This window comes from Macaca nemestrina, chromosome X (assembly GCF_043159975.1).
Source record: "Macaca nemestrina isolate mMacNem1 chromosome X, mMacNem.hap1, whole genome shotgun sequence".
NCBI classification, from domain to species: domain Eukaryota; kingdom Metazoa; phylum Chordata; class Mammalia; order Primates; family Cercopithecidae; genus Macaca; species Macaca nemestrina.
Genome location: NC_092145.1, coordinates 54,887,432 through 54,912,913, shown reverse-complemented (window position 1 = coordinate 54,912,913; position 25,482 = coordinate 54,887,432). Strand labels below are relative to the sequence as shown.

Genomic DNA, 25,482 nt, shown 5'->3' with positions numbered 1-25,482 from the left:
AGAGTAAAATGTAAAACACACACTGAGAAGTCAATATCTATACAGGTGCCAATTCTGTAGACATACCTGGGTACTATCAAACATGCTTCTGAGCTAGTTAGGCACACCAGTGATTTGCTTCCATCTCATAATAATACTTCTGACTCCCTGATCTTTCTGGCTTTACTGCTATAATCTGCTGCTGTTTCCCTAAGCAACATCTCTTCCAAACTCGAGGCAGTAACCGTTCCATAACAGGAATTAAAACTTCCTGTCAGTCTAATAGCCTTTGAGATTTCAAATGGAAAAGCAGAACAATGCCCTGGAGTCACATAATATATCCAGGAAACACAAACTCTCTTCTGATACTTGTACTGCTTTACAATAGATCATTTCACCTCTGGAATCTGTAAAATAAGGTGGATAAGAACTGCCCTGGGGATCAAACATTGGTGGATGGCATCTGTTGTTTGGTAATGTTCAGAGAAATAAATTGATCAGCACTTATTCATTGAGGGTCTTCCTCACTCATGGTAGTATCCTGTGAATTGTGTGGAAGGAGAGAAAAAATAGTAAAGAAGGTAACTTTACCAAATAAAAATAAGCCATAAAAATCTTTAGAAGGGAAGACTGAACCACTACAACCAAAAAAACAAAAATTCTCATTCAGTGTCATTAAAAATTATTTCTATTCTCTGTAAAAACACAGTGATGAATGAGAAATTGCCTAGAGGGTAAAAGGATAGAATTAGGCCAAGCAGAAAGGGGGGAGGGTTGGAGAAAGAACTAAATAAGAAGCATCAAGGAAAAACGTGTGTGTGACGAGAGAGGAGGAAGAAGACAGACAGAGGAGGAAGACAGAGGAAAGGAGTTTATATAGTAAAGTTAGCAGTTTACAACTGGCTCCAACGATGAAAGGACATCAGATTTGCCTTACAGTGTTAAGAGTTTAAGAAGAACAGACCAACTGTGAAAGGTGTGACATGATGGCCAAGGAGAAGGAATCTTCTTAAACTTTAAGAAAAATAGAGACAGTTATCAACTAGAAATAGCCACCTTGCTTAGGAAAGGAGGAACAACCAGACAATTAAGTATGCTGAAGAGTTACTTGGTCCCTAACACTAGAAGTTACAAGCCCCTCACTTGGTTGACCTTCACTTAGTTTTTAACAATAACTTTTTCTGAGCTAGGCAAGTGACCTGCTACTTGTTTGATTTTCATCCCATGCTTTATGGCATTGCCACTGAACAGCATCCAAAGAAGGAATGCCAAAGAGAGGAAATTAAGATGAAAGAGCAACTACCCCTCAAAGCAAGCACACCATACCATCTGTTAATTTGAGTGTGGCACCCATTACAGATCCATTGGCAAATGGCTGTGTGCTCAGGAATCTGAAAAGGTTGTACTCAGAACCCAAAATCAGAATAAAAGAAGCTCAGAAGTTGAAGGGTCTTAAAAATTATCAACTTTCTCATTTTACATTTTTAAAAAATAGGAAAAAAGCAAATTAACATGATATAAACTCTGTACATGGGTATTAAAGAACGCCAGGTGAAGAGATCAGGACAAACTGTTAGTCAAAAGAGGCTGCTTTCTGGGACTTAAATTTTGCTTGTAATTTTAAAGACAGAAAGAGATGTGGATAAACAAAGAGGGGAGACAGGAACTCAGGGAGAATGTTTCATCAGCATCATCTTGCCGCTACTCTTTTTAAGTGCCTACTGTGGAACAGACACTGTACTAAGTGTTTTAAATGCATCGTCTCATTTAATCCTTACAACCACCCTACAAGGCAGGTACTACCAGTATCCTCCATTTTGCAGATGAGAAATCCAAAGACTGGACTGGACAAGTAACTTGTTTATAGGCTATGAATCTGTGGAATATGATGAACACATAAAGTTCCCAATTCTCCGGTCAGGTCAACAGGCCAAGGAAGAGAAGGGCACAAAAAAAACCAAAAGCAAAAACAAAAAAAAAGCAAAACACCTAGCCATCCGATTCACAATTATATTGTACTAAGAAAAAATACTATATATATGTATACATATATACATACACATATATACACATACACATATATACATACATACATATACATATATATATATAGAGAGAGACACTTTGATTATTGGTCTTATCAACGTTAATGCAACATTGCTCATCATTCCACCTGTAAATATACGAATTGAGACTTTGAGAGGTTAGTGACTTATCCAAGCCTCTACAATGAACAAACAAAAGAATGAAAACTACAATTCTCATTTCCCAGTAGGTCACATGGCATTAAAGTATTTTAGGGACTATGATGATCTTAGCATTTTCTGTACAGCACGTGGATTTAGATTTTGGGGAAGCCCAAATGTATGCACTTCCAGTTACATTGTTCATGGAATGTTCAAACTATAAAAGAAAGTTTATTTTCACAATGAATCTGCCTTTTTCAAAAACACAGTGCTTGCCTCTGTGTTTTGTTTTTTCATATCCCTAATTCCACACAGTTCTATGTGTGTACATGTCTCCCCGAGCCCTGCTTTCCAATAGGATGTTGACAAACACAAACACGTCACGAGGTCCCTTACAAGCAAAAATACTTTATGCAACAGAACTGTAGGTTGCTATACTCAACACCATATTATCAGTGAAGGTGGGCCACCTAGCTTACATTAATGTAAGACAAACAGCTCTAAGCAAGGCAAGGGTAAAAAATATTTTTTCATTTATCAACTGTGTGTCTGAGTGGCTCTCTCCTGGGAGTTATAGAGAGAGAATTTTATAAAGGGCTTTGGTTGAGATTTTTTTTCTATCATTAACAAATTCATTTTTCCACTACAAAATGAGGCCAAAATCCAAAGGCACATAAATTCCCATCATTTCTCAGATGACACGCTCCCTATGGACCTGCTGGAAGCTCATTCATATGGCAAGGAGATATGACCTTTCAGGTAGAGCTGAGCATTTTTCAGTCCGTTGTTAGAAAAAAAGAATAGAAGGGATTCTTTGCAGTGTGGCTTTTTTAGAAAAAAAAAAACTAAAAATGAAAAATGCATCTCCTCATTTATTTTTTAATGAAAGTCTGGGCATGCAGTGGGAGAGAAAATAAAGGAATCAAAATGATGTCTACCACCCATTAGCCATTTAAGAACTGTGAAGCGAGAGAGGGAGAGCAGGGAAGAGCAGCAGGGATTCTGGGGTTGGGGTATGCGGCTTTTGATACAGGGCAGGCAAAGTGGAGTCAATGCCTCCAGAGAAGAACCAGGGTTTCTCTTACCTCACAGTAAGTGCTCAAGAATATGTATATTTTGCAATGTAAATGAACACAACCTCTTTTCAAACCTTTGGCAGACATCTTATAATTTCTCAGAGTCTGGGCTGATTCAGAAAAATGATTTGATAGTAAAGGCAGCTTTCCAGCATCCAGACATTTCACAGTGAGTAAATCAAATTACTTTCTTTAGACACCAATAGCTCCGGCAAACTCATGAGGTTGTGACTCCTTGGCACCCCATTTCTATGCATTTATCCCCTCTGACTCTCCCCTCTGAGACTTTTAAAGTTCAATATTCTAGAAACTATATTCTTCCCTCCACCACTCCTCTCAAATAATAAGCTTAGAAACAATCTAATAGCAACTATTTACAACTTAGTGTGAATTTGAATAAATGCATTTTCTCTCCCCATGGACTGCTTGAAGTGTGAACAGTAATTGTAAAATGAAATGCCTCACTTTCTGTTAAAGGGATCACAGATAGCAAACAGATGGGGGGCTTTGGGTGGTAGGGTACCTGAAATGCTATAAAGTGGCCATTTCACTGACTCAGTCCCCACAATAACACTTGCTATGTTTTGGGAACTTGCTATATTCCAGGAAGTACTTACCTGGATCTTCTCACAACATTCTGATAGGTAATTTCTATCATTACTCCCATTTTGCAGTTGTGAAAATTGAGGATTCAAACAAATAAGGTCAATAGCTATTAAGTGGCAAAGATAAGCATGAAACTTAAATCTGTCTTATTTCAAAGTCTGTACTCTTAGCCACTATGATGTTCTGCCTACCTTTGTATTTACAGGCAGACTAATGATGTCAATCTTGAATATAATGGAGTAGAGTGGAAATAGTTGTACTGATTCATTAGGACTGGCTCATATTAGTTGGAGCCTGAATTGATTGGACACTATCTGTCTGGAAGATTCCAATGATAATTAGAATTATTAGGTTTATCAATGTACTATCTATTAGCTAGACAGTAGATGTAAAAGGAAATCTGGATTATAGCCCTTATGTCCCTGCCAATCTCAGTTTCAACCATAGATATTTTTATCTTATTTCATTCTCTCTTATCACCTCATTCTAATTTTTCTGAACCTTTCCCCATTAGCCAAGATTTTGATTTTGATCCTCAGTATAGATGGCTGTCATTTCTCTATTGACCATTTGGAATTCTATGCTTGTCTCTCCCTTTCAGTGTTGCTGTAAGGGATAAACGATATATTGTAACATGAGTTCCATATCACAATGATTTCAGGGACTTTTTAAGACTTTAAGCATTCCATATTGATGACAGTGAAAGCTTAAGATACCAAAGGGGCCCCAGGTAACGCTGCAAGAAGAATATTGGATTCTGTGCCTGCATTTCTGGTATGAATATTTTAATTTCTAAAGGATCCTAGATGACTAATATTTGGCTTATGGAAGAAGTACCTCTTTGCTAAATCAAATAAAACAATGTCCAGCTTTGCAGATCTCACTTATTTAATAGACAGCCAATTCCTCATCTAGAGATTCTGTCCCCTAGGATCATGTAAGTCATTTGTGCTAGGTAATTTTTATTTTAAATAAATGAGAGAAATGAGGCACTAAAAGGTGCTATAGACAGGTAAACAAAAGCACAGGATGAACACATGGGTCCAACATGCTTAGAACACTTATCTCATAATGCTCTTGTTCTGGGTGTAAAAAATATGAAAGAGGAAATGAGATGGGGGACTAGAGCAGGAAGGCATGCTGCTCCTCCATCTTCATCATGCAAATATAATAGTTTGAATGTTGAGTGGACCCATTTGATAACTTATTTGGAGCTAAACAGCATGTCAACTTAGAAGACTTTTCCTTCTCCCAAGAGTACAAAGCTCATTCCTTGACTCATCATCCCCCAGAAAGGAAGCAAAGCACACATCTAACCCCCTCAGGCAATCAAAACAAATTCACACCAAAGGAGGAGGCAGACAGGCAGTCTGGCAGACAGGGCTACAGCGTGGGAATGGGTACTTTCAGACAGTCGAAACATAACGGTGGTAGAAACATCTGCCGCCTACTTCAGTACCACCGGAATCTGGAGAGTATTATAAATTATACCAACTACAGAACCAACTTTTCCTGGCATTTTAATTACCAAAACATTACAGATTAATTATCCAAACTTTACTTAAATGGCAAGTCAGTCATTTTCCTTCATGAGGGAAAAGGCCATACGAACAGGAGCCTTAAAGTGAATTGTGTTTCTTTGAAAATTGTATTTTAAACCGAAGATCTAGAGCAGATAGTTTTATGGGTCTCTAATTAGCGTCACAAAGGAAACACCAAAAGGTTAATAAGAGATGGTTAGTTGGAATGGTGGTTTCCTGGTGCCAGCTCCAGCCGCTCAGTCTGTTTGCAGACTCATTAGCTGCAGATTGATTATCAGCTGAATTCAGCAAGTGCTCACTTGCTGTTTTAGCAGAAGGCTAGTGTGATTTGATACACCTACCCTCCAGCTAACCAGGGTCCAACAATAAGGTAATACTTTCTACAGTCAAGAAAAGAAGGTTTTCTTTGACTTCAACTTCAGTTGACATCAATTATAAATCTGAAAGTGTTTGATGAAGCTGATGGAGGCATAATGAAACCTTCTAAATTGACAGTTGGCACAAACAAAGGTCTGGCTCTAGGTCGTTAAAATCCACTTGTGCATAGACACTGTATTTCCGAATTCTCATTTTGTCACTAAGCAAAACCATCCACTGAAGAAAACTCAAACTTAATAGAGTACTCACAGATAGTCACTAAACTTCTAAAATGTACAAACAGTGTGATGAGCATTGAGTCAAGCAAAAGAATTTGAACTTTAGGCTTCACTCTGGACTGTGCTATAGATTTGTGTTCTGACATTAATAGAGTGTTTAAAATTTTGGTGCATTTGTTTTTCTTCTAAAAAAATGGAACAGATATTTATACACAGCATGTCTCCGGAATGCAATGGCTACTTGAATTAAAAGAACTAAAATTTGACTGGGCGTGGTGGCTCACGCCTGTAATTCTAGCCCTTGGGGAGGTCGAGGTGGGCAGATCACGAGGTCAGGAGCTCGAGATCAGCCTGGCCAACACAGTAAAACTCTGTCCCTACTAAAAATACAAAAAAAATTAGCCGGGCATGGTGGCGGGCACCTGTAGTCCCAGCTACTTGGGAGGCTGAGGGAGGAGAATCTCTTGAACCCAGGAGGCGGAGGCTGCAGTGAGCTGAGATCACACCACTGCACTCCAGCCTGGGCAACACAGGGAGACGCTGTCTAAAACAAACAAACAAAAAAAGAACTAAAATTTCTGGCTAGTGATGGTAATAATAAGAGTTCCACAAATTTAAAACAGTTCACGTTTGCATATGAATGATGGTTCAGCGTCAACATTTGACTTGCTTTGGTTTATCAACAGTGTGCAACCTGACTCTTACAAGCTGGAAGCATTTTTTTTTCAATAAGCTGATTTTTAAATTAAATTAAAGTCAAAACAATTCTTTTGCTTCACCTCCCAGATTAGAGCAACTGACAGCCTCATTAATGATTAAAAACAGCAGGTGGTGATGCCTTGGAACAGTTTGACCAGCCTAAATATCTTGAAACATACATCATTCCTCTTTTCCTTCTGTTCCATGTATTAATAGAACTAAATATTCTATTGTTCACACAGGTTGGAAACTCTACAGAGGCCGAAAGAGGAGGAAAGAAAGCAAGTTGTCAAACATTTATTATTATGCAAGAAAAGGAGAGAATATATGAGCTTAGAGATGGAAAGGCAACCACAGAAATTGGAAAATATATCTCTGGCATTGGACTTGGACTTGCAAACTCATGACTTGGAAGCTGCCTTGCTGCAATGAACTAACAGTACCAAGTTTCTCCAAATTATTAGAGTACTGTGTGTCTACAGATTTCCACTTAAAAAGGAAGCAACATTATAAGTTATATTTTTATTCAAAGCAGATTACATTTGCAGTCCTGCATTACTTAAGAGTCTAGGGACTAGACCATAAAATTTAGAAAGACCCTAAGGCTTAGCTTACTGGGGACAGAGGAAGATAAACTTGCTTTTAGAGTTCTAAAATTCTAGAGCTCTTTAGCCAGATTGAATATTTTCCTGTTAAACTAAGGCAGTAACCTAAAGAGTCTTATTTGCCATTGAAATTAATATTACTAAGGTTAAAAAGAACTAAACTAATGATAAAACAGGGTTGTCTGTTATTTCAAATTTAATAGTTTGAATTTTTGTTGTCTAAACTGTCGTGAAGGATAATGAAGTACAACTATTGTTTCTGATGACTAGAGAGCCTCAAAAGAAAAAATTATTTGTCATGAGGCCACCTCAATGTAACAAAACTTTGAGTAACTTCAGGCACAAAGAGTTCATTTTCTGATCAATTCTTTTGGCCCCTTCCAGATTCACTGCCTTTCAAATCACCTCTTCTACACACCATCCTACACACACTTCCAACCACACATTAGATTTCTGAATGGCACATTTTTAAGTGAAGTCCAGTGTTTACTACAAAACCTAAAATCCTAGAGCACCCTTCTGACATAGACACCTGCACACACACACTTACAGTCCCAAAGGATTTGTTCCAAAACAACTCTGGAGACTGATATTTCATGATAATCTCTTTAGCGCAAACTATGAGAACTGCTTTATATTCTCTCTACATGGCAGAATGATTGGTTTACAGGGTTCCATTTTGTCCAGTTGCAAAAGAGTCTGTTTTGTCTATCCACTGTGAGCTTTACAAGTCCATCTAAGACCTAAGCCTAGATTATGTGAGATCTTTGAAAATATCCCCAGAAGAAGAACCTGTGTGTGATCCCCTAAAAAGCAACTTTTCTGATGTTCCTAAAAAGGGAAGCTCAAACCTTTTCTAATTTGGTGCTTGATGATTGATATGGTTTAGCTCTGTGACCCCACCCAAATCTCATCTCGAACTGTAATCCCCATGTGTTGAGGAAGGGACCTGTAATCCCCACCTGTTAAGGGAGGGAGGTGATTGGATCATGGGGACAGTTTCCCCTGTGCTGTTCTGATGATGGTGAGTGAGTTCTCACAGGAGCTGATGGTTTTAAAGTACAGCACTTCCTCATTCCCGCATTCACTCTCTCTCCTGTCACTTTATGAAGAAGGTACCTGCTTCCCCTTCTGCCATGACTGTAAGTTTCCTGAGGCCTCCCCAGCCATGCAGAATAGTGAGTCAATTAAACCTCTTTCCTTTATAAATTACCCAGTTTCAGTCATTTCTTTATAGCAGTGTGAGAATGGAGTAACACAACGATTTTTCTAGGCTGGAGTTTTACTGGGGATGAGCCTTACAGAAAGAGAAATGAAAAAAGACTTTCTTGTCAAAAAGCCACATTTCCAAAGTGGATGTATCAATTAAGCTTTCCTTGATGCAAAGTATACAGGGCACTGAGCCATCTGATACAAACAAGAGACCAAAAATACCTTGGGCAAGTCCTGACCCTGGATGACAAAAAGCATCTATCATAAAAGAGGAAAGCCATCTCACAACTGTTTTGTCCACACAATAAATAAATGACACATAATTTTGGTATTGTTGAAATTGCTTTTAAAACTATGGGGCCAGGGCATCAGAGAAATGCAAATCAAAACCACAATGAGATAGCATCTCACACCAGTTAGAATGGCTATCATTAAAAAGTCAGGAAACAACAGGTGCTGAAGAGGATGTGGAGAAATAGGAACACTTTTACACTGTTGATGGGACTGTAAACTAGTTCAACCATTGTGGAAGACAGTGTGGCGATTCCTCAAGGATCTAGAACTAGAAATACCATTTGATCCAGCCATCCCATTACTGGGTATATACCCAAAGGATTATAAATCATGCTGCTATAAAGACACATGCACACGTATGTTTACTGCAGCACTATTCACAATAGCAAAGACTTGGAACCAACCCAAATGTCCATCAATGATAGACTGGATTAAGAAAATGTGGCACATATACACCATGGAATACTATGCAGCCATTAAAAGGGATGAGTTCGTGTCCTTTGTAGGGACATGGATGAAGCTGGAAACCATCATTCTCAGTAAACTATCGGAAGGACAGAAAACCAAACACCACATGTTCTCACTCATAGGTGGGAATTGAACAATGAGAACACTCGGACACAGGAAGCGGAACATCACACACCAGGGCCTGTTGTGGGGTGGGGGTAGGAGGGAGGGATAGCAGTAAGAGATATAACTAATGTAAATGACGAGTTAATGGGTGCAGCACACCAACATGGCACATGTGTACATATGTAACAAACCTGCATGTTGTGCACATGTACCCTAGAACTTAAAGTATTAAAAAAAAAAAAACAAAAAAAAACCTATGGGGCCAGGGGTGGTGGCTCACATCTGTAATCCCAGAACTTTGAGAGGCCGAGGCGGGCGGATCACCTGAGGTCAGGAGTTCGAGACCAGCCTGGCCAATGTGATGAAACCCCGTCTCTACTAAAAGTACAAAAATTAGCTGGGCATGGTGGCACAGGCCTGTAATCCCAGCTACTCAGGAGGCTGAGGCAGGAGAATAGCTTGAACCTGGGAGGCAGAGGTTGCAGTGAGCCAAGATCATGCCATTGTACTCCAGCCTGGAGCAAAACTCTGTCTCAAAGGAAAAAAAAAAATCTTGATTCCAGTCCCTTAAACTGGCTATGAATGGACTTAATTCCCCACATTTATTTCATAACAAAAGGATTAAAAGGAAAATAAACAGAAAAAAATACAAATATTCAAAATCCATGTTTAGACTTATGATTTCCCATCCTGATGGAGTTTATGGCTCTTAACCATCTTATGACAGGACAGAAATAATGTTAGGCTGGGAGCGATGGCTCATGCCTGTAATCTTAGCACTGTGGGAGGCCGAAGCAGGAGGACTACTTGAGCCAAGGGGCTCAAGATCAGCCTGGGAAACATGGCAAAATCCTGTTTCTACCAAAATAAATTAGCCAAGCATGCACCTATGGTCCCAGCTACTCGGAAGGTTGAGGTGGGAGGATCGCCTGAGCCCAGGAGGTCGAGGCTGCAGTGAGCTGTGATCGCACCACTGCAGTCCAGCCTGGGTGACAGAGTGAGATCGATCTCAAAAAAAAGAAAAGAAAAAAGAAAAGAAAAAAAAAGAAAAGAAGAAGAGAGGGAGGGGAAGGGAAGGGAAAGGAAAAAAGAGAGAGAGAGAGGAAGGAAGAGAGGGAGGGAGGGAGGGAGGGAGGGAGGGAAGCGGGGCGGGGGGGAGAGAGAGAGAGAGAGAGAGAGAGAGAGAGAGAGAGAGAGAGAAAGAAAGTCCGTCCCACAAAACAACTTGATTTGTCTCTCATCTATAACCCTATTGGCAGTGTCCCTACTTTTCATGGCCTACAGAAGTTGATTTTTTATGAAGCAACTGGAAAACATTCACCTAGCAAATCACCCAAATAGAGCATAATTTTATCTAGCATACAGTATTGGGGCCTGGCTTCCACTATTCCTCTAAACAGATCCCATTACACCAAAGGGTCCTTTTAAATGCATTTTGGTTTCCAGCTCAAAAAATCTTAATTATTTTCTTCACCGATCCTATGTAGTCTATTCCATACCGGACCATTTTTGTTATTGGGCCATAAACTACTGGAGAATGAAATTCTTAATTGTTCATTGGGCTCCCTTTACATATCCTACATCCTCTAATGTTTTCAAAATGCTTAGAAATGTTGAAATTCTTAATGTCAACTAATCAAGAACAGCTTTGGCATTTATTTTTTGATGAGTAATGAATTCCTTACCACAGGCAGTTTTCTGTTGTTGTTTTTGTTTTCGTTTTGTTTGTTTGTTTGCTTGTTTTGAGACAGAGTCTTGCTGTGTTGCCCAGGCTGGAGTGCAGTAGTACAATCTCGCTCACTGCAACCTCTGCCTCATGGGTTGAAGTGATTCTTGTGCTTCAGCCTCCCAAGTAGCTGGACTTACAGGCACGTGCCACCATGCCCAGCTAGTTTTTGTATTTTCAGCAGAGACAGGGTTTCACCATGTTGGCAAGGCTGGTCTTGAACTCCTGGCCTCAAATGATCCACCTGTCCCAGCATCCCAAAGTGCTGGGATTACAGGCATGAGCCACCATGCCCAGCCCACCACAGGTAATTATTAGTAATAATAAATATTAAAATAACTTTGAATATCAGACAACTAAAAGTTCCAAGTAGATCGGGAAAACACACATGCACGCACACACACTATGTAGAGAGAGAGAAAGAAAAAAAGCATAAATATATATATAGAAAGAAACAATGTATTGCATATTTCAAGATAGCTAAAAAAGAGGATCTTAAAAGCTATTACCACAAAGAAATGATAAATGTTTGAGGCTAGATACACTGTTTTGAAATTCATGCGGTTATTTCTTCCCCAGTTTTGCTCATATAGAGACTTTTAAAAATGTCTTCATCCTCTTGCAAATATATCTAGTGAAATGTTTAGTTACTTGAACCCAGGAATGTGGGTCTAGTGTACACTTCCAGGGCATGATTCCTATAAACCCCAATCTCATATCAGGATTGCATATTTAAGTAAGAATAATGGGATATCCACATCATCAAAAGTGGTTATGCAAAGAAGCAAGGAGGAGCCAGCTCCCAGCCCCCAGCCCCCAGTACTCAGCTCAGAGATAACCTGGATAGGAAGAAATTCAAGCCCCGTGATACCCGTAATCATGCAACAAACCCATGAGCCTCTGGCATCTCTCACCACTCTACTTGTCAATCACTCTTTTTAGAGACTCTCTGTGGGAACCGCATAACATATATATAACCAATGTGTGTGTGTGTGTGTGTGTGTGTGTAGTGTGCGTGTGTGCATGTGTTTTCCTGAGATATATATATGTGTGTGTGTGTGTGTGTGTGTGTGTGTGTGTGTGTCGGGAAACACAATATGCTGTGACACAATATGTTAAATAGATATGCTATAACACAATAGCACAATGCCAAAAGAATACTAGAAAAGAAATTCTGACAACAGGGAGGTTTCCATTAGTGAAGAACAACTTTTTATTCTAGTGATTATTTTTCCAATAAAATGTAAATGGTGCTTTAGAAAAAAATCCAATTATGTGGTACAGCAGATAACTGGTTTTGAAAAAAAAGAAAAAGTTCTACCTGTCACCTCTCTTCCTACCTGCCCAAAAACTGCTGAGACTGAGAGAAAAGATAAAGTTTCTGGGCATCGGAAAAAAAGGGGTACTAGGCATTGAGTGCCACTGACTGTCTCTAAACCAGCAAGGTAAGTAGACATGTCAGACATGTCAGAGATTAAACTTAGCATCCTACAATGACATTAACCAAAGGTGAGTAGGAAATTCAACCTCACAACAGGTGGATTAAAAATATGTCTACCAATGTGATATGGTCCAAATTAGAACATCAAAGGAGAAATATTTCATGAACATCTTGATTATAACAGTCTTTTCGTATTGCTTCTCTTGCTTTACTGGTACAATATTCACAAGATTTTTAATGACCCCAAAATCTATTCTTATAATTTTTTAAAATAGAATTATTCATTTCATCATTGAGCTGGCCTTGCTCACCTCAGTAAATCCCAGATTACCAAAAGCAAAAAGATGACAACTTTTATAGTCAATAACAGCAGTAGTTGAAACATTCAATTGCCAGAGCCAGGCACATAGTGGGCATTCAAAAATATTACTGAGTAATGAGTGAAATATATCTGTCTGTTCATGGTTTATTCCTGCCTAGTATAAGAAACACTGTGTACACATTCCTGGGTTCAAGTAATTAAATTTCACTAGGTATATTTGCAAGAGGATGAAGACATTTTTAAAAGTCTCTATATGAGCAAAACTGGGAAAGAAATAACCACATGAATTGCAAAACAGTGTATCTAGCCTCAAAGATGCTAATTCAGGTCCAGGGGGATCTAATCAACCGCTTTGTTCAAGTAAAGATAAAACTTTTTGACAGCAAATGCTATTCTGATAAAATGGAATTTTCAATTACTCTATGAACATCTGGCCCATGCTACCCTATCTGGAGCCCAGCAGCACACTGCTTTGCAATGACACGAAATAGTCTCCATTGAGAACTCCCTATTTTGCCAAGAGACTAATTGAAATGAGTGTTTCAAAATTCAGTGAGGTAAGAGGTGAGTCGGGGGATAGATAAGAAGATAAAAGAAGGGATGTTCAGTCATGGAATCATAATTTCTTTAAATGGCTAGAGGAAACAAAATTACACATTGTTGGTAGAGTGTTGAAAGTGTAAACATCTTAATACACCTGTGGTTGACACTAGAATAAGCATAGTAGGCAGCCTACAGAACATTTTCATGGCAAATTTGTAACAGCAGTTGCATTAGGCACAGATCAAGTTCTTCAAATCCATGTTATACACAGCGAGCATGTTAAATGCTCTTCAGGTGATGAAACTAGTAAATAAACAAGTCTACTAAAACTATACTTCCAGAAATAAAGCAATCATTATATTGCACTTGGATGCATGTGATATGAAAAGCAGATAAATCTTACAAAAAAATTCTGTAAGTTGCTTCCATTTGGTATCAGTCAGCATGGAGGGAAACCAATTCAGTGTTGTAGTGAACTCCAAATAGGGTGCATATTAGAGCAATTAGAGTCATCTTTTCATCTGGTGAATTTATAATCAATAATTAAAATCATAAGGAAAGAGGGAATGAGTGTAATCTGAAACAAAATAGCTGAGCTTGGGACTAGTGTACACTTTTAGGGCATGATCCCTATAAACCCCAATCTCATATCAGGATTACAATTTAAGTAAGAATAATGGGATATCCACATCATCAAAAATTGTTATGCAAATAAGCAAGGAGGAGCCAGCCCCCAGCCCCCACTACTCAGCTCAGAGATAACTTGGATAGGAAGAAATTCAAGCCCCGTAATACCCATAATCATGCAACAAACCCATGAGCCTCTGGCATCTCTCACCACTCTACTTGTCAATCACTCTTTTTAGAGAGTCTCTGCAGGAACCGCATGAAGGCAAAATTCTTATCCCCACCAGAGGGTGGTAATTTTACCAGGTAACTCAGACTCCTTCAAGCCAAATAATTCCCTCAAGGACAGAAGGCATCAGTTAAAAAATTTGAGTGTTGACTCCCAAGCTCAGCACCAAAGTGCCTCAAGAACCAAATCAAGTGGTAAAATCTGCCAATGACAACACTTACTTGGTCTCAAGCCACTCAGAGCTATTAAGAGACAGCATTCCAAAAAATGCCATTCTACAATACACCAGTAGAAAGCACAGGATAAAGAATTCTCTATCATCTTCTTTTCGGGGAAGCCATAACAACAAGAGCTGAATAATAAGGACAAACTGAAACGTATTAATTCATGGGCACTGGATAACAAATGAATTTGTAATTCAGTCAGCTGGCAACCAGGAAATTCAACTTAGCCAGTTCATCAACCAACTGACCTCGTCTTAGGCATGTCAAGAGAAACACCAAGATTGACAGTAATCCAGAAAGCAGAAATTCCTGTCATTCTCTCTCATTTCCACCCTCACTGAGCTCACGAATGTGTCTGGTTGGACAATCAAAACACAATGCTTCTGGTGTCTATACATAGTAGGGAGACTATAGCTTATAACAATGTAGTGTATATTTCAAGATAGCTAAAAAAGAGGATCTTAAAAGCTATTACCGCAAAGAAATGATAAATGTTTGAGGTTGCTGGATATACTAACCACCCTCATTTAATTATTATATTATTATATAACATATACATGTATTGAAGCATCACACTGTACCCCACAAATATGTAAAATTATGATGTGTCAATTATAAACAAAATAATAAGTAAATTTAGACATTTTTAAAAATTGAAAAAGAAACACATAATGCAAACTTCCTAGTGACTAAAATACCTGACTTTTGCCATTTGAGTTCAAAAGTCTTCTAAGCCAGGCGCGGTGGCTCACGCCTGTAATCCTAGCACTTTGGGAGGCCAAGGCAGGTGGATCACTTGAGGCCAGAAGGTCGAGACCAGCCTGCTCAACACGGTGAAACCCCGTCTCCACTAAAAATACAAAAATTAGCCAGGAGTGGTAGTACACATCTGTAGTCCCAGCTACTCGGGAAGCTGAGGCAGGAGAATCACTTGAACCCAGGAGGCAGAAGTTGCAGTGAGTAGAGACTGCACAAGTACACTCCAGCCTGGGTAACAGAGTGAGACTCTGTCTTAAAAAAAAAAAAAAAAAAGAGTCTTCTAGATAGTCTCCTTCCTTTGTTGAATATAATATTCTCCTTCCTTCATTAAATATAGTGATTCTGGGTTCCCACCTCTAGGAATATTCTCAGAGAAGGGTTATTGAAAATTAAGGAATTCGGGCCCTTACTCAGAGTCACAAAGCACCCTTGTCATTCACACCGATCATACTTCTGCTACAATAAAATCTTAAGGACAAATCCCATAGAAACTTTTGGCAGTGTGGAAAAGCACAGGGCCCAGGTGTCTCTTAAAAAGAGGAGCAAATATAGTTTATACCTTTACCCCAAACACAGGCAACACAGTATCAGCTCCTTGAACAACCCATTCCTGCTCAAAGGAAAAATTAACCGATGCACAAAATTATCTTTATTTTGAAAATTCTGAGATTCCCCTTCAATCATGTGTCCACATATGTGCAAGGAAAGATGCAGTACTAATATCCAAATTAGAAAAGTCACAGAGAGAGCTACAGACATGAAATACAAGGTGAGCCAAACTCCCCAAAACAAAGGTGTAAGGCACACTCTTCTTGGATACATTTGGCCCAACTTTGGAGTGGTTCTGGCAGGACTACAAGAAATATCAGGATCAGAGTTAGCCTGACAAATTCACTATATTCTTTACTCTGCTCCAGTGACACCTACACAAACCTCAAGAATAGTTGCTCTGGAACTCCAAGAATTTCAGAACACTTGGGTTTAAGATTCCTATCACAGTGTCAATGAACCAAGGGGATTGGGGACTAGTTTTTTTCTCCTCAAGGAATTCTTGAGATTTTCAGTACAGGTCTCAGTCCAGTGCAGATTCTATTTTCCCATCTCACCTTTCTAAATTGGTAATCCTTTGAAGCAACAATACCATGTTACCCTGGGACAAATCTAACTAAAATGGTTATAAGATGAGGCATGCATGGTGGATCACCCAGTGACTGCCTTTCAACCACTGTACCTTAAGATAAAATGTGATATACTTATTATGCAAATGCAGACTTGAGATAGTAAAATGCTATGAAATATTAATTGTTGGAATTGTTCCTCTTTTTTGAGGTTGCAGTCATCAGTCCAAGTGAACTGGTGATGGAATATGTGTGGCAAGCCTGAAGTTGATTTGGGACACACAAGTATGATCACAGAAAGCTTCAGAAGTAGTAGGATATCACAAGGGAGAGACTGAGGTGTAAACAAGGCCCAAATTCTTTTTGTACCTAAACTTAGGCAATCACACAAGTTGAAAAGAACTCACTCAAGGGTTGCTTCAAGTGGTTTAACCACTGCTGGAATAATAGAAAAAATGAAGATACACACATGCAAATCAAATAGTAAGAAACAAAACGTGAAAGTGTTACCAAAATGACCCAGCAAAAAGTGTGTGTGTGTGTGTATGCATTTGTGTGTGTGTAAAAATCATCATCTTATATGTAGGAGAATCTTGGAGTATTGCCACACATCTCCTTTAGAATATTCTCATTATTGATTATGCCAAGGACACAGATGTAAAGTGAGGTATACAAGGCAAATTGGGTTATGTGGTCACTCTACCTATATGGCGACTGGTGGTCTCTACTTTCAACCCAAATGACTAAGCTGAAATAAAATTTAGGTATGCATTCACAAAAAAGAATACTCTTATTATCCAATCTACATAGCATATATATATATATATATATGCATACACACACACACACATACATAAATACATATATATGTAATACATCCAATTTGTAAGAAACACTCTCTCAGAAAAAACTAGCTGCAGTTCCCTCATACTGTTTTCCTAGAGAAATGTGACAAAAAATTAAAACAGATGTTGTTCTAACCACGCATAAAGTGAAAATCAATTATGACTATTTCCTTTCCTGGAGTCATTTCATTTTAGAGAGCATCTAACTAAAACCCTTTCTTGATATAAATGAAAAAGCACTTCTTTGAAACACACAACTAGTATATGATATATATCAGTTTGCATCCTGTGACATACTGCTAATCCTCTAAGTATTAAATTGCCTCTGTTTCAGTTATATAAGTGTTTAATTTTTTTCATCTTGAGTCATAGTGAGGTTTCCCAGAAAGTGTATTATCTCTGCAGATGTCACCACTCACCAATTAGGGAAGGCAGCAGTGCACAATTCATAGTGACCTCTCTATATAATAGACTTTGACACTTGGGTCTGCTGGGGATGGGATGGATTAGACAATTTAATAGAATCTACAGTGACTAATTTTTTTTCCATGAAAAACATTTTGTTTTGTAGATAGTGCATTTTTTTCCTTTGATTTCCAAAACCAAAACAATAGCATTTAATGATGTTTACAGTGAAATGAAACAGCTGAAGACCAGCACATAATCACCATATTTTGTTTTCTCATCTTTAAGTCTTTTAGCAGTAGGGCTTCCAGCTGAGCTTGAGTCTAGCTTTTTCTCAAGACATAGCCAAGCATTCTGAAGCTTCACTGAGCCTAACCACCAAGTTGAATTCATATTTCTTAATTGAAAAAGACAGGCTGTTTGCATAGCATGTTTGCATCAGTAAAATATTGAAAATGACATTTGTGCCCAAGTCCATCTAAACATTCTGCCTTAGCTGAACTCTGCTAATGTTTTTATACCCTGGTTTCTGCCTAGCAAAGTTTTAAATAGTGCCTCTTGATAAAGCATGTGTGGCTGAGTTCTGAGTTCACAGAAATAGACTCTTTTTCATACATGAGGATGCTACTCCTGACATGTGCTTTGAGGTACCTTTCACATTAATGGAATATTTTACATTGACTCAGCCATGTTCTCTTACCCTGGTCTCCCCTATGACTAATGGCATGGTTTTGTGTGGAAGCTAGAGGAAGGGATTTGGCATAGCAGCCCCATAGACAAAATGGGAAGTTTAGTACTTTCTATCCTCAGTAAATAGTACACAATCTGCAGTCAGAGAACAGAGTCTCACTCTGGGTAAAGCTAACCAGTCTGATAGGGAAATAAAACCCACCCCTTTGGTCTCATTAGTGCTGCGTTCTATGCAATTCAATTGATCAGCTGAATTCATGTACTAAAGCAAAAAGAGGCATTTATTCCTGGAGAGAAGGCATCTGTTCATCTCCTATGAGCTCAGTGTAGTTTTATTGAAGAAAATGTATGCAATATGTACATGTAGTAAGCTTCTGAAGTGCCTGAACATTATACAGACCTAGAGGATCCACTTAGGGAGGGCAAAGAAGAATCTGGCTAGGTGTCAAGACATCTCAAAAACCTGTAGATGCTGCTGAGGTGTGAGCTCTGTAGACACCTTGATAATACACTCATTAAGCAAAGTAGTATAGTGTGCCTACAAACATTTTGGGTTCTTTGGAGTCGACTGTTGCAACTTACATCCAAACAGTCCTTACCATGGTCAGGCATCTGAGATCCCATGGAGGTCACACTGGTGTTCAGCACATCATTGACAGCAGTATCACAATACAGGCTCCGCTGGACATCATGCTCACTGTCAGTTTGGTCACTCTCCTCATGTCCACTATCCTTCAGGCTGTTGCCCTCTAAGTCCTTGAAGGTGGAGCTGCTGGGTTGAAGAAAGAATGATAATTTACGACCGTGACAGATCTGATTTTAAAAATCTTTCTGAGCCAGGATGATGTCAGCTCCGTAATGAGGCAAACAGTGGCTAGATTGCCCAACAGGGTAGGAATAAGGCGAAGAGAAATTTGTGTTTAAAGATAATAAAACTTAACATTGCAGAGAGGTTCCCACTATTGGATGCTGATACAGCTAACATTTTCATTCACTTATCTTAAATGCATCACTACAGACAAGGTGGAAGAAGTTACATTTCTAAAACTGCTTCTAAAGAATGTCATCATTTCAGAAGGCTTTTTTCTCTTCTTATAAAATCAAAGTAAAATAATAATAGCTAGTGTTTACTGAGCAATTACTATTCATGAGGCACTGTTTTAAGTGTTTGACATTAATTAACTGTTTAAATCATCACAACTGTATAAGAGAAAGGTGCTACTAATATTCTCATTTACAGGTGAAAAAAAAACAGAGGTACATGGAAATGAGATAACTCGCCCAAGGTCACACAGCTGGTAAAAAGTATAGTGGATCTAAGACTGAAAACAGGTAGTCTAGCTCCAGAGCCTCCCTGGAAATTTAACCACTATGTATATTGACTCCTAAAAGATGTCTACTAACCAACTGTAAAAAGCAAAGGTAGCAGAAATTGAAGTAGTGTAACTAAAATAGGAAGGATTATCAGGATCAGAGAACCCAGGTCAGTTTTATCTGAGAAAAACAGATGAACATATTCAAAGAAAAAGAGGAGAGTCAGTAGCTGAGCATGGAAAGTGTGATGTTTAATTCTGTGAGTCAACTTGACTGCACCATGGAATGCCCAGATAACTGGTTAAACATTATTTCTGGGTGTGTCTATGAAGGTGTTTCCAGAAGAAATTAGCATTTGAATTGGTAGGGTCAGTAAAGCAGATAACTCTCCCCAATGTGGGTGGGCATCATCAATCCACTGAAGGACTGAATAAAACAAAAATTGAGAAGGAAGTTGAGTTTGCTCTCTGCCTTACTGCTTGAGCTGGAACATTAATCATCTCCCGCCCTCAGTGCTCCTGGTTCTCAAGACTTCAGGCCCAGACTTGAATGTACACTATTGGCTCTCTGGTTCTCAGGCTTTCAAACTACACTTCCATCTTCCCTGGTTCTCCACCTTGCAGATGGCAGATTATGAGACTCCTCAGCCCCCATAATCACATGAGCCCATACCTTACAATAAAACTCTTTCTACATATTTATAGATTTAGATATGCCTATTGGTTCTGTTTCTCTGCAGAACCCTAACTAATATAGAAGGTAAGACAAAAGTGAGAACCAGAAAGTGAGCACTAATACAACTCTGAGTATAGTTATACTAAGAACATGAAAACTTTCAGCTCAAGTGTTGATGTGTAAAATGATTCTTGCATTTATTAAATCAATCTACCATCCAATGCACTAAGCATGCAATCCAAGAACTCCACAACATTTCTCATGAAATAGAGAAAAATGCATAAGGTACAGCTATAGGGCATCCATCTGCTATTTCTAATACTTTGTATGTCCTGACAGAATCCACAGCTGTGCTACACCATGAACCATAAATTATGCATCTGAAATACCTAGTGGATGGTGAATCCATTCCCTAGTCGGTGAGGAAGCAGCAAAGGCACACTCAAGAAAATGTGTTGTTGCCTCAACAAGGAAGAGTGTTATGTTTGTGAATTAGAACAAACCCTAGTAGACCTACTATGCCTCTGAGAAAAGAGTCCTGTGGAGATGACACTGCAAACTCACTTGATCTGCTCAACCTTGGACATTCACAGGCCTGGCTCTCTGAGACCGATAAGAAGATTCAGTACACATAATGAAGAGCTATGCCATGGACACAATGGATACATTGTCACTTTCCACACTTGGTCAAGAAGAATCACAGCAGATTTTTAACATATGACCAACCTAGATGTAGAATGCTTGCTGACCTGAATATAAAAAGTAAAGATCAGGAAGGCAGTAACTGGAAAGCCATAATTATAAGAAAATGAAGAGTAGGAGAGAGTGAAGCATTGACCTGTTAGCTAATTATTTTCAGGAAGAATAACTGAGCATCAACTGCACTAAAATTAAAATTACTCAATAGGCCAGCTCATTCAGCTCCTTCAATTTATGTCACACAGCTAACTCAGCCTTATGGACCCACCAGGATGGTGTTCTTTAAAAAAAAAAAATTATCTTACAGTTCTTTTATGGTCATGATGGCCAATTGGAAACACATTATTTAAAGTGTTTCACCATTTCTAGCTTTATGGCACATATTATGGAGTTTTCTGTAAATACTGTTATAATCCCACAGTTTAAATAGATTTAAAGTTTGTTTTTTAGAAATTATTCTCTGTTTTGTGAGGTGGGTGCCTGCCTACAAGCATCCATGTACCTCTGGAGGAAGGAAATGACCTGCCTGGATGATATTCAGGTAACTCCATTTTTATAACAAATATTTAACTTTCCAACCTGTATATTTTCTGGTGTCTGAAAATTTCCTTAATCCACAACACAAATTTGTCACTTTAGGCCAGAGATTTCAACTCTGAATTCAGCAGCTGTTGAAACTTGCTTGAAACATATGATGGTGAGGGGTCTAGTATGGGGGCAATGTAACTAACCAGCCCTTTGAACAGGGCTTCCCAGTCTTGGCAATATTGACATTTGGGGCTGCATAATCCTTTGTTGTGGCTGTCCTGTGCATTATAAGGTGTTTAACAACATCCCTGCCCTTTATCTACTGGATGCCAGTAGTGACCCCCACTTAAGGGAAAAAACCAAAAGTGTCTCCAAAGAGACATTGCCAAATCACGCCACAGTTGAGAACAACTGCTCCACGTTCTTTATTTCTATAGCAGACTGCAGTGAACAGCCTGAACTTGGAGTCATTAGGAGAGGTAATAATCTATAATCTGCCACTTCATCTGTGTGACCCTGGACCTGATATCTAATGTCTTTAAATCTCAGTTTCTTTATCTGTAAAATGTGTTTGCTAAAACCCCCTTCACAAGGCCATTTAGAAGACTCAAAGAGACACTGTACATGAAGTACTAGATACACATAAATGCTCCATAAGTGGTTATTGTTTAATATGATCATTATTCTGTGTAGTAATGTTTTCACTGAGTTACAATTAAATATTATGTCCATAGTTTTTATAGGATTGGTATAGAAAATTTATATTTAAGGAACTCTTCTATATCTTCTGTAAACAATAGTCACATACTATTAGGTTAATTTCTTCTAACATTAAAGAACAGAAAACAATAGTTCTCCTGTCAAATGGCCATCCTTCCTTTAGTGAATAATGAAAACTATATCACTTGATGTACTTACTGCTTTGTCTTGATTTCTCAAAAACTTCAACATAAATGTAATGTTTAGTTGCAGTCAGTTACCTCCCTGGATGCCAGGGATGTCTACCTTACTTCTCCTAATTGGTTTTGCATCTGCCTTTCAAAAATTTGATCATCTTTTTTATAGGCATCTGAATGTTATAAACAACCTCAGGGATTTTGTTTTTTTAAATAGAAATGATGGAAATAGTAAAACAGTGAAGGATTAGCTACTAGGATGTAAGGGACTGGTAGTGTGAACATGGTAAGTTGTGTAGTCTCAGAATAAAAAGCAAGAGGTATAACAACTCCCCAAAACCTTGGAATAGTTAACTCATTTAAAGATTAGTTTGCCCATCTGACAAACTAAGCACCACTTACACTGATCTTGTAAGAGCATTTAGTGGTTTAATGAATGGATTTGTGTAAGGCAGTTTAAGACCCAGTGAGCAAGATGCCGCAAATTGTAAAACAGCCTGGTAAATGGCTACTCACCCAAAACAAATAACAATTTATGCCAGGCATAAAAAATGCTGATTTCACTTGCTTTATTACCTGCATACCTCTTGGGAGATGAAGGACTTGTAAAACAACTTTTGTGGGACAATAAATTAGGGGTTCCTGTTTCCAATGATATTGCAAATGCACATGTTTCTATTACGGCTCTGGTGGCCAACAGAAAGACAGATATGTTTGAAAACACCTAGAACAGGGTTCTGCACCGAAGAGTTACTCAGCAGATGCATGACGAATGAACATCACACAAATTCTGACCCATATTTACCATCTGAAATATTAGAGCTCTTTTCCAAAAGACATAAGAATCTGAATGGAAACAGGTTATATCTTACAGTAGGTGATACCACATACCCAGGGAATGATATCTGAGGCTAAGAATGAGAAAGGAGTGAGAATGAAGATTATTATAACTGTGTTTAAGTAATACAAGGAAAATCCTAGAGTGGTTTCTGGACCACCTGTATCACAATCACCTTGGGAACCCGTTACAACTGGAGGTTCTCTAGGGATGGAGCTAGCATCTCTGCATTTAACAAGCCTTCCAAGTGATTCCAATGCACATTAAAATCCAGAAATCACCAGCTTAAAGAGAAATCTAGTGCTAGTCTTTAATAGAAAAATGCTAAGGTTTTCTTCAATTCCTCTCATGCATTCATTCAATAAACATGTACCAAGCATTTATTATATACAAGGCACCATACGAGATGCTGTAAAAACCCCAGGACAATTTGGGTGGAAAAGAAAGCATTGTGCATGATTTAGGAAGCCAAAGCTCCTAATCCTTTCCACACTGAGTCAGTGCTTTGTTCATTTTCTATTTCATTTTCTTTGGGCCACAGCCTTATGCCCTGCTTGATATTGTTCCCAAAGCACTGTAGGAGTGGATATCAGACAGCAGCCCACAAAACGGGCATGAGGAAAGAGTGCTGCAGCAGGGACAAAGTACCACTGCTGGCTTTCCTTGCTCTGAGAAGACAGCAAGAAACAAATAGAGCAGGAAGGAAGGCCATTCAGAAGAAACTCTGCACTGCCATGATTTGTTAATCTGGGGTCCTCACATAAGCCTGCTTGGGTATACCTGCAGGTTGCAAGTGACATTCTGAAAAAAGAAAGAAAAAAAAAACTACAGAAATATAATGCTAGATTCCTTGGTGCCTAAAATTATGGGAAGCCTGTCATATCACTTCCTTTTCCCAAGGCTGAGCTCCTTTCTCAACCTTGATTTGTGCCTATGAGAACCCCCTTGCCCTCTGGCTTTCTGTTGCGTTTAGCCAAAGGAAGACACCAGCAGGAGATCAGAGCAGGGGAGAACAATGATATCAGGATATTGATTGTCACTTCATGATGACTGGATCCCTTGGCCAACCAGAAGTCACTGTTACTCTCAAGTCAGTGTTCCCTACATGCTCTCTTCCCTGGTCCTGTCTGAAGTATTTTTAGTTCCTCCAGTGCCATAATACTGCAGTATCCCTTGAGGTTCACTACCCATGCCCAAGCCTTTGTAAATGGTCCCCTTTGTAAATAAACTTTCCTCAAGCCATTCCAATTTAGGTGTGCCAACTATTTCATGTAGGAACCCTGACTGATGAAGGAAAGACCCAGAGATGGACAGTGGTGGCTGCTGTTCAACTACTCAGGGTAGATAGAGGTAAAAGAGGAAAAGATGCCTGTGTGTAAACAGTCTGGCTAAGAATGCTAACAACTGCTAAAGAATGCCGAAAAGAAGGGTCCAAGAAACATCCTTGAATAAGTAGAAAGTGAATAGAAGAAGAGAACACGGATAGAAAAATAAGTTCTCAGCCGGGCGTGGTGGCTCACACCTGTAATCCCAGCACTTTGGGAGGTCAAGGTGGGTGGATCATTTGAGGTCAGGTGTTCGAGACTAGCCTGGCTAGCATAGCAAAACCCCATCTCTACTAAAAATAAAAAAAAATTATCCAGGCACAGTGGCACATGTCTGTAATCCCAGCTACTCAGGAGGCTGAGGCAGGAAAATAGCTTGAACCCAGGAGGTGGAGGTTGCAGCCAGCCGAGATCGCGCCACTGCACTCCAACCTAGGCGACAGAGCAAGACTCGGTCTCAAAAAAAAAAAAGAAAAGAAAAGAAAAAAGAAAAATAAGTTCTCAAAGTTAGCCTGAAATTGTATTGGCATTCAAAGAAACAGGGACTCGATAGTAAAATTAAAACTGATAATCAGATTCAGAATTTCCTGGCCAAGAGCTTTTACCACGCATGTAAATGGATCTTCAAGAAACCACATACAGCAAAACCCCTTTCAAACATTGCTGTGAGCTATTTGAACAGGCTTTGCATGACTTTATCACCTGGTGTTAGCCACCACTCTCAACATTTTCCTCACATTTTACATTTAACACAGTTGGTCCCCAGAACAGCATAGCACACAAGATTCCCTGTATCTTTCTAAGTATTATGCTTCATCTATACTCAATTGACCACACAAATTCCAAGGCTTTCAGGGTTTCCCAAAGCCCTCACAGCTCTCTTAACAGAACCCTGGCAAAAGTGCATGTGT

At 39.0% G+C, this 25,482-nt stretch overlaps 1 protein-coding gene across 4 annotated transcripts in view; it reads right to left on the bottom strand.

Annotated features, from left to right (window-relative positions):
• LOC105499288 (protocadherin 19) overlaps positions 1-25,482 on the bottom strand; it is a 115,773-nt gene that overhangs the window by 29,808 nt on the left and 60,483 nt on the right. For 2 of the 4 annotated variants that reach the window (XM_011771801.3, XM_011771803.3), the window contains one exon: positions 18,896-19,068. In XM_011771801.3, coding sequence (XP_011770103.1) covers positions 18,896-19,068 — 173 coding nt within the window. The remainder of the gene's footprint in view (positions 1-18,895; positions 19,069-25,482) is intronic. The other 2 variants (XM_071089143.1, XM_011771804.3) reach the window with 1 other exon arrangement.